Raw genomic sequence first — 9,663 nt, 5'->3', positions numbered from 1 at the left:
CTTAAAGGGGCCGGGCACCGGTTGGCGCAGGGAATGCCCCACCCACTAGAAATGAGAACAACAGGTTTATTTTCCCGTTTATTTGACACCCACCCACCTCAGTGTCCGACCCGACTGGCCCAGGCCCTCACAGGGCGCAGCAGGGAGCCGGTCCTTAAAAGCAAACCTAAAAAATAAATAAGCAGGGGTCTCCGCAGTCCGGGGGCTAATGTCCAGTGACAGTCGTGATCCGAGTCAATTCACCAGCAGCGAACGCTCCTCCTCCGAGTCCCTGGAGGAGGGGCCGCTGTCAGCCAAGGTGGAAGGCATCAGTTCCCTCCGGCACGCTCCCCTTCCCTAGCCCCCAAGTCCCCAACCACAGGGGCTCGGGGCTCGAACCTGCCGCAGCAGCACAGCAGGCTGCAGGCTGAGCCGCTCCCGCGGCGGAACTTGCCGGAGGTGGGGCTGTCGTGGCACTGCGCGATGTAGGCCTGGAGCTCGCTCACCTCTGTGCCCACACCGCCCGGGTGCTGGGGAGAGATGCGCGTGGCCCAGCATGAAGGGGGCCGCTTGAGGTCTGCCCTCCCCTCCACCACCTCTCCAGCCACCTGGGGCTCCTGGCTGTTCCTCATCGACCAACGAGGCTCCCACCTCTGGGCCTTTGCACTTGCTTGTGCCCGCCACCTGTTGTTCCCGTGGCTTGCTTCACAGGGAGACAGCCACTCCCTGGCCCACGCGTGTGTGCACGGCCCACATCTTGGCCAGCTGGTGCCCTTGGCTGCAGCTCCAGCACCTGGAGCCGTGCCTAACACAAGCTGGGTGAGTGACAACCATCTATTGAGGTGGCTGGGTGCACACAGTAGGAGCAAGGTCTGGGCTTGTACACCCAGGCTGATCCATGTGGGTGACATTTAAGTGCTGGACTAAGACCGTGGGGGCTCCTCGGGCCTGAGTGACAGGAGTGTGTCTGCAGGATGGCTCGATCCGTGCATGGGGAGTGCGACTATGCAGATGTTCATCCCCAGCCCCAGGGAATGTTCTGGACTTCAGCCACCACCCCCCCACAACCTACCCCCATGGAGGAGCCATTCTCTCCTCTCCAAGTCCTTTCCCGCTACTAAGTCTTTCCTTTGGCTGCTCTCTCCCTTGGGCTTCCATCTCTTCAATATGGAACCTTCTGAGATGACGGAAAAGTTTGATATCTATGCTGTGCCATCTGGTAGGCACCGGCCATATTGGCTTTGCGGTACATGATACGTGGATGGTGTGAGGGAGCAACTGAATTTGCAATTGTATCTCCTTGCAATTACAGTTAAAACTGAAACAGTCACCCGTGGCTAGAGACTAGTATGGGACGGCACATTCTAGAAACCTTCCTGGACTCACCCCAGTACCAGTTTAAAGCAGGGGGTTCCCCTGGAGGCTTCCACACTTCCTTCACTCCTCTCACCAGTTGGTCATCATACATCATATTTCCGTTCATGCATCGTCCACCTTGCCCAGCAGCCTTGGACAGACCGTGGACAGCAGGACAGACCGTGGACGTCGTTTCCCAGCTGCCTGGCACCCAGCACAGGGCTTGGTGCACCAGAAGCCCTCAGACACGTTTGCTAAAAGCATCCTGTCTACCCGCCACTCCCACATTCTGCTCTTGACCGGTCCATCCCTCTGACCCCCGCAGCCTGCGGGGACAACCACTGTTCGTTCCTCAGACCCAAACAGCCCAGGCCACCCTGCAGGAGGGAGGGCTTCTGGAATCGGATAGTGCTGGGTTGAGCCGGGCTCCACGGCTTGGTAGCTGACCTCGGGCGCGACACTGAAACCCCTCGGCTCGGTTTCCCTGTTGGTAAGAGCGGATGCGGGAACCCTACATGGCTGGGGTGCATCCTGCATAAAACTGAGATGCGGCAGCGTGACCAGGACGGTATCACTGCCGCCTGTGCCCCCTCACTCGGAGCCCTCTCTCCTCTGGCTTCGCGGACTCTCCCACACCCCCCTGGTCCTTCTCTCCTGCCCCCGCCATGCCGACCCCGAGGGAGCCGGAGCCCGGGGTGGGAGGGGTGGCTGCTGGCGGGAGGGGGCGCGCGGCTGACCTTGATGGTGTCGTAGGCGCCGGTGATGAGGGCAATGAAGAGACTCAGCACCATGTAGATGAAGAGGCTGATGAAGGAGTACAGATAGAGCTGGGAGAAGAGCCACACCAGGCTGCTGCGGCCCTGCTGCGCCTGCATGGCCGCGAAGGTCACGAACATGTCGTCCCCGTTGATGAGCGAGAACAGGCACTCCGACACCATGGACAGCGAGCGGAACTGCGGCAGCAGGGTGGCGGGTCAGAGGGAGCCGGGGGCACAGCGGGGACACTAGGGGTCAGAGGGGATCAGGGGCAGATCTGCTGGTGAGGGGCCAGGGGTCAAGGGGGGTCACTCAGTGTCGCCAGGTCCGCGATACATAGACCAGGGGTCGGAGGGCTTAGGGAGGGGGCTCGGGGGGAGGGAGCCAGGGAGCCCTGGAGGGTGGGTCATGAGCAGCCCCCTCCGGCCCCTACCTTCACGTGGTAAGGCCCCAACACGATCCAGCCGCAGAAACAATAGCCCAGGTAGATGACAGCCACGCAGCAGCAGAAGCGCATCACGCTGGGCAGGGCCACCCGCAGCGTGGCGATGAGGATCTGTGGGGCGGGTGGTGGCCGGAGATGATGGCGTGGCCACCACCCAGGCCCGCCGTGAGGATGGGGGTGAAGCGGGCAGGGCCTGGTGGAGGGCACGCTTGGGTGGCCAGAGAAGCCTGGGGGAGCTTGGAAGGGGCAGGGTGGGGCTGAGGGGGCCCGACAGCACCCATGGCGGGGCTCAGCCCAGGTGTAGCGACAGGTACATCTGGGGTGGGCAGATATGAGGAACTCGCTTGTGACAGGCCAGGCCATCAGGGGCTGGTGACTGCCACCTGTGTATGCATTTACTTGGGGGAGTAGGAATCTGGGAGCATGTGGCTGCCACCTGGAGGGCCCGGACGCTGCGTGTCTGAGGCTTACATTGTACTTATGGAAGAAGGTCAGGTAGCGGATGACCCCGACCCAGACGAGCAGCGTGGAGGTGCCCAGGAGGATGCTGCAGATGTCATAGCTCGCCAGGTTCTGGGGGGCGGGGGGAAGCAGTGTCAGCTCCGTCTGGCCCGGCCCTTCCCGAGGGATGTGGTCCCAGGCAGCCGTCGGCAGGGACCGGACCTGGGCACGAGGCGGGATGGGGGCCAGGGTCTGGAAGGACAGGATGGAGCCCCGGGCAGGAGTGGGCAGGACCCACCTTGGCTTCGATGCCGATCTTCATGATGGTGCCCGAGATGGTGAGCACGTCGCTGGTGACCAGCAGGATGTACCAGCCGTTGACAAATTCCAGCCGTTCCCACAGGCTGATGACCCGACCCCGGTGCCGCCACATGAACCCGACAAACTCCTGCAGGGGGCAGGCGGGGTGAGGCCTGTCTGGGCACAGGACCCTCACGTCCCCCGGCCCTCATGGCCCCAGAGCTGGGCGCGGCTGGGGGCGGCTCTCACGTTCTGCAGCAGGAAGCCGCGGAGCAGTGAGCGGGCGCACAGCAGGAAGGAGAGGGCGCAGGTAAGGATGACCACCACGTCAAACAGGAGCCGGAAGCTGTTGTCTCCTATGGGGAGGGGGCCACGGGTAAGGCCAGCACAGGGGCAGGGCCAGGCCCGGGGGCTGCAGGGCTGCGAGGGGCTGGGCAGCAGGCTCATGGGTTACTCTGAGTCAAGAGTTCCGTCAGTGCTGTCCGGGGCTCAGGGACCCCTGGGCAGGTCAGGACCCTTGGTCAGTGCTGTCTGAGGCTCAGGGGACCCCTGGGCAGGTCAGGGCCCCTGCTCAGTGCTGTCTGGGGCTTGGCGATCCCCAGACAGGCCAGGGCCCCTGCTCAGTGCTGTCTGGGGCTTGGCGATCCCCAGACAGGCCAGGGCCCCTGGCCGGCACTGGTCTGGGGCTCAGAGGCTCACCATGTCTGAAGACGCTGGGGTGCTTGCACTCCTGGATGTGGGCCTGGGTCTCCAGGCTGATGGGGACCCGCCCACTGTGCGCCTTATTGTCAAAGGTGATCTACAGGGGTGCGGGGGGACAGGAGGGGGCAGAGTAAACCATGGCCCGCCTGACGGATGGTCGGTCCAGCCCCAGCCTCCCCATCACCCCCATGCTGCCCTGGCCGAGGGTCCCCAGACCCCGGAACTCAGGAGCCCTGTGCGCCACCCCCTACCCCAGGTTGCTGCAGGGTCCCCACCCCGGCCAGGGCCCGTGGGCTCACCAGCACAGTGAAGGTGTAGCAGTCTGGGATCTCATTGTTGATCAAGCTCTGGAGGTTGATGGTCTTCAGCTGGAAGTGGATGGTGACGTTGATCAGCCTGGGGGGAAGGCTCGGGTGAGGGGAGGGGGCTCTGCGGGGCCCTCCTGCCCCCAGGCCCAGCGCTCCGGCCCCACGCTGACTCTGCAGCTGGCAGAGGAAGTGCTCACGTGGCAGGAGTCAGCAGGGCTGGCCCCTGCCCCCGCCTGTGGCCAAGTGGCCCCTGGGGGCCGGGCGTCCTGCCTCCCCCACCCTTGGCCCAGCCCAGGGGCGCCCCCTCTGTCCATCGGGCAGTACTTGTGGAACTTGAGGGTGAGGTTCCTGTAACTGGCGCTGCCGTCGGAGAGGAAGAGATCGTCACTGGGGGGCACTGGGGGTCTCTCGGGGGGGTCCACCCGGATGCAGTCTGAGGACAGGCAGGAGTCAGGGAAGGGACACTGGGGCTGGGGGAGGCACAGGCTGGTCTCCCCAGAGTCCCCGACAGCCTCTTTCCCTGACACTTCCCACTCTGCACCTCCACATTTGTCGCGTGTTCCCTGCTGTCTCCCCCCGGGGGGGGGGGGCCTGGTCTATCTTCTTCCCTACCTGGACCCTGGGGCCTGGCACTCTGCAGGCCCCCCGGTGTTTAGTGAATTAATATATACTGAAAAATAACACGGGCTCTTTCTGCACGCCATGCATTCTATTAAGCACGCTGCGTACATCAAATTATTAATGATCACGACAACCCCATCACCCGATGAGCAGGGGCCAGAACCGAGACTGGAATCCCAGCAGCCGGGGCTCCTGAGAGCAAAGTCCTGCCCTGCCCCCTCACCAGTGACGACCATCGGGTCGATGTCAAAGGTGTCGTTGGCCGGGTCCACGTGGCCTCGGTGGTAGTACCGCTGGCAGAGGGCCAGGGCCGAGCCGTTGGCCTCGGGGCCGCCCCCGCCCCGGACATAGGCATAGCGGCCCAGGGACACGTCAGGGAGCAACAGGTACTGTGGGCAGAGAAGGGGAGGGTCCGTCAGCCTCGGCCACTCTCCGCCGGCCGGCCGCCCGCCCCCTTCCCTGGCTGCCCGCACCTGGTCCACGGCATAGAAGATCGCCTGGTAGAGCTGCTCCCGCGTGTAGGCGGCGAAGGTGTCGTCCGCCCCGTCGGAGTAGCCCAGCAGGAAGAGGTGGCGGAAGGCCACCGTGTTCTCCTCCCGGAACGTCACCGCCAGCTGGTTGCTGAGCCCGAACAGGATGAGCTGGCGGGAGGGGCAGAGCTGTCGGCACGGCTGGGATGGGGCCTCCCTCCCGGCAGGAGTGGAGGAGGAGGCGGAGGAAAGAGAGGGCCCACGACCCCGTCTGCCGTGCCCACCATGTGTCCCCAGGGCGTGGCGCACGGGCACTGGGACATCCATCTCAAGGCAGCAGTTAAGGTTTATTAAATGTTTACTGGCCCCCGGATTCTGCACTAAACCCAAACCTACAGAGTTAGGACCACGAGTGGAAATCAGAGGCGTGGTAACCATTCCAGCACTAGACCAGAAGCTCCTTGTTGCAGGAGCCTGGGTCTGATTCATTTTGGGGTCCCCAGAGCCCAGCACAGGGCCTCGCATGGAAGGAGGGGGCAACTATCTGTTCAGCCACTGGCTGGGTTCTCTTTGAGGGTCAACATGACATCAGACTGCTTGGGTTCAAGTGGCAGCTCCCAATTGCTGTGTGACTTTAGACAAGTCGCTTAACCTCTCTGAGCCTCAGCTGCCTCATCTTTGAGGGCAACAGCCATTGCCAGGACCCCAGAGGGCCTTTGTGAGGTTACACACAGACCTCTGAGGGCTCCCAAGAGGGTCCCTGCCATTAACACTACACTGCGGGGTCAGGCTCTGACTCCCAGACTCTCCCTCGGGGAAAACAGCGGCCACCGGCGGCGTTCTGCCGGAGCCCCTCCTGCTCTCACCTGCACAGTGACCACCAGGATCTTCACCACTTGCAGCATCAGCTTGAAGGGCTTGCGACCCTTGGCCCGGAACTTGTCACAGGGGCTCATGAAGAAGTATTTGAGACGGCGGCGGAGGTCTTCCTCCTCCGGAGGGGTCAGCGGGGGTGGCGAGGCCCCCGCGTGGGTCCCATACCCGGGGCTGGGGCTCAGGAGACGCTCGGTCTCTGTGGGATGGGGAGAGGGCGGTGTGGCCAGGGCTCAGCTGCCAACAGGGGAGGCAGCATCCAGCCTCTCCTTGCAGCCCCCTGCTCCAGCCAAGAAAGGACCCTGAGAAAGCTAAGAAAACCCAGAAACTGCAACATCTTATGTGCAGTCACCTGTCGCTTAACGAGGGGCGCACGTTCTGAGAAATGAGTCGTTAGGCGAGTGCGTCGTTATGCGAATACCAGTGTATTGACACAGACCTAGACGGGACAGCCTCCCATGCCCCTAGGCTGTGCGGTCTGTCGTTGCCCGAGATGTCATTATACGGCCCGTGACTGCCTACAGGCAGCGGTGCCACTCAGAGACCACCCGTACGGGTGTGGGACTCCACGGGGCCTGAGTTGATTCCTGACCCTGCTGTTCACCGGCTCGGTCAGGGCACAGCCTCTCTGAGCCTCAGCCTGCAAAATGGGGCGTAACCATCCCCCACTGGGAAGTTGCAGATTTGCTCACAAAGCATTTAGCAGCGGGGCGGGACCGTGCTAAGAAGGTCAGAAGTTCCTTCACTGTCCCTGTTGTTGACTTGTGGGGAGAAGGACGGGCTTTGAGAACTTCTCATGGGGCACTCAAGGCCCCGGGGCCCATCCCAACTCCAGCCTGCAAGCGCGAGCACAGAGCTCAGCATATTTCCTTTTTTCTGGACAAACAGCCCAAGGATGACCTTCTCCCTCATGATGACCTGACCTGTCTGGCTGACATGCTCACAAGCCACCGGCCTGGAGAAGGGCAGGGCGACAAACACAGTCATCATAGGGAAACACAATCCTGAAGACTCACTGTGCGCCAGGAGATGACAGCACACTGTGTATGTCAACTTATGACCTCACATGGCATCTCCTTAAGAGTGCCAGCTCCGGGAAGCCACACAGCCCTAGGACCGAATCCCAGACCTGCCACTTCCCCATGAGGCGACCCCAGGCCTCTCTCTGAGCCTCAGTCTCCTTGTCTGAAAAGTGGAAATTAAAAAAGTCTATCCTGGGGGTTGGCCCAGTGGTGTAGTGGTTACATTTGCGGGCTCTGCTTCAGCAGCCTGGGGGGTCACCGGTTCGGATCCTGGGGGCAGACCTATACACGGCTCATCAAGCCATGCTGTGGTGGTGTCCCACATAGAAAAATAGAGGAAGGCACAGATGTTAGCTCAGGGCCAATCTTCCTCGCCAAAAGAAAAAAAAAAAAAGGAAAAAAGTCTACCCCTGGGGCCCAAACTCTGACAGTGCTCTGAGAATGAAGTGACACAAAGCAGCTGGCGCCGGAGTCTCAGTAATCTTTCTGCAAAGAGGCTGTTCGCAGCACTGCCATTCCCTTCCACCCTGACCAGCCTAAGAGGAAGGTGCAAAGTTTCAGCAGTGCTCGGGTCACAGCAGCCCAGAATCGTCCCTGACCGCACCCCCGACCCCCACCTCCAGGGAACCTTTTCCTTTCCAGGGCCCGGCTGGCCCCCTGCCCGGCACGGCCGCCAGGATGCACGTGGGAACCGTGAGAACCTGTCCTGCAGGGAGGGCCAGCTCCTGGCCAGTCCCTTTGGCGCTTGGATGCTAGTGGTTGTTTACAACACAGCCGGATCCGAGGCCAGAGGGCGGGCCGCCTTCCCAGCTGGCATCCCAGCTAACCCGCTCCAGACCCTTCCACCTTTCAGGGGTCTACGGCGAGCTCAAGAGGGGAGGCCGACGCAAGAGTCCTCCTCCGGGCTCCCCCATGACAGGCAGAGGCTGGAGGCTGGGCACCCGCCGCCTGAGTTCAGGCAAGCCGAGCTTCCGTGGGTTAGAGAGATCTGCCATTGAGCGAGGCTCCCGGCCCCAAGGAGGAGACCCCTGCAGCCCTCCGCCGGAGCTGAGAGAGAAGCTGAGCATCTGCCCCCTGGATCGAGGAAGGAAAGCCCGGGAGGCTCGCACGCGCGTGGAAGAAGCCGGCGCCCGCTGTCTGAGTTCTAGCAAAGCCGGGCCAGGCCGGGCAATCCGAACCCAGGCTCAGAGTGCAAATCCTGGCCACCCCGCGGCCTGACCTCCGGGCGGAGCCTGCGATCGGGAAGGGCGGGGGGGCGTCCCGGCACCCCCGGGTCGGAGAACCCGCCGCCCGGGTTCTAGGAGCCGCCGGCCCAGGTCTCCCCCCGCCGGGGGCCAGCGGCGCTCAGCCCCGGAGGTCAGGCCCGGGGAGCTCGCCGCCCGCGATCGGGGGTCCGCGCCCTCACCTGAGCCGCGCCTGCCCGCGGGGGCTGCCATGCCGCTGGCGGGCGCCGCGGGGCAGCCGGGGTCCGAGCCCGCCGTGGCCGCGGCCTGGCTCGCTCGCGGCGCCGCTTCAAACCCGCCCGCGTCAGCTGACCCGCGCGCGCTCACGTGACCCGGGCGCGCCCGCGAGCACGTGACCGGCCCGGGCCCGCCCCCCCGCGCCACGACAGCCCGGGCCGCCGCAGCACGCATGCGCGCCTCCGCCGGGCCCAGGGCGGGCGCGGGGTCCTAGCGCCGCCCGCTATCGTGGGCTGGGGGATGGGCTGCTCGGCCGACGGAGGGCTGGCTGCGTGCTGGCTGCCTGGCGCGCCCGCGTCCGGGGCCTACTCTTGACTTCCCTGTCCAGTGCTTGACCCCTTACCCTCCGCGGTGGCCGGTGATGACAATCAGGGCTGCTCCCCTCCATCCTCCCAGATACCCGGGGGTTCCTCTCAACTCCTTCTCCTTTTACCCCTTTCCTATGAATTATCAGCAAATCCTATTTCATTTCCGAATTATATCCCCAGTAGGACCACTTATCCCACTCCTATGACCCTCAGCCCGGAGTCCCCCAACCTTCCTGGCTTGGACCACTGCAGCAATTTCCTCCTTGATCTGAGGCGTCAACTCCTGACCCCCTCCATTCCACTCTCCACCCAGCAGCCAGGAGCGTCTTCCAAGCGTACTTCATGAGTCCTCTGACAGAATCTGCCTGTGGTTTCCCATTTCTCTGGGATGACAAGTAAACTCCCCACTTCAGTCGGCCATGGCCCTCTAGTCTGGCCCCACCTCTTCTAGTTCATTTCTCAGTGGCCCCAGGGCCTTTGCACAATCCTGCTCTAGAGCATAATGGTTAAGAATGCAGGCTCTGGAGGGCAGACAATTCAGGTTTAAACCTAGGTGCTGCCAACCACCACTTCTCCATCTTCCAGAGTCCCATAAACTCCTCATACCTCAGTTTCCTCATTT

General features: G+C 63.0%; 1 protein-coding gene across 3 annotated transcripts; it reads right to left on the bottom strand.

The window, feature by feature from the left end:
* Nucleotides 1–65: 65 nt before the first annotated feature.
* MCOLN1 (mucolipin TRP cation channel 1) lies at nt 66–8,859 on the bottom strand. Of its 3 annotated transcripts, none has more exons than XR_011540769.1 (14): nt 8,679–8,835; nt 6,245–6,450; nt 5,382–5,549; nt 5,132–5,297; nt 4,612–4,720; nt 4,279–4,375; nt 3,977–4,076; nt 3,527–3,633; nt 3,276–3,425; nt 3,008–3,109; nt 2,525–2,647; nt 2,073–2,288; nt 379–1,819; nt 66–271 (listed from the first exon to the last, which is right to left on the bottom strand). XR_011540769.1 is itself a non-coding variant. In XM_070622808.1 (14 exons), exons 1-14 carry the CDS (start codon nt 8,707–8,709, stop codon nt 235–237), a joined length of 1,743 nt encoding a protein of 580 aa, XP_070478909.1. In that variant the 5' UTR covers nt 8,710–8,859; the 3' UTR covers nt 66–234. The 3 variants fall into 3 exon arrangements, 2 of the variants coding, with proteins under 2 accessions (XP_070478909.1, XP_070478908.1); XM_070622808.1 differs by having other exon boundaries at nt 379–509; nt 8,679–8,859; XM_070622807.1 differs by having other exon boundaries at nt 66–286; nt 379–509.
* Nucleotides 8,860–9,663: the final 804 nt, after the last annotated feature.

Source organism: Equus przewalskii, chromosome 6, assembly GCF_037783145.1.
Source record: "Equus przewalskii isolate Varuska chromosome 6, EquPr2, whole genome shotgun sequence".
Taxonomy (NCBI): Eukaryota; Metazoa; Chordata; class Mammalia; order Perissodactyla; family Equidae; genus Equus; species Equus przewalskii.
The sequence above is the reverse complement of the archived record's forward strand: the minus strand, read 5'-3'. Positions and strand labels throughout refer to the sequence as shown.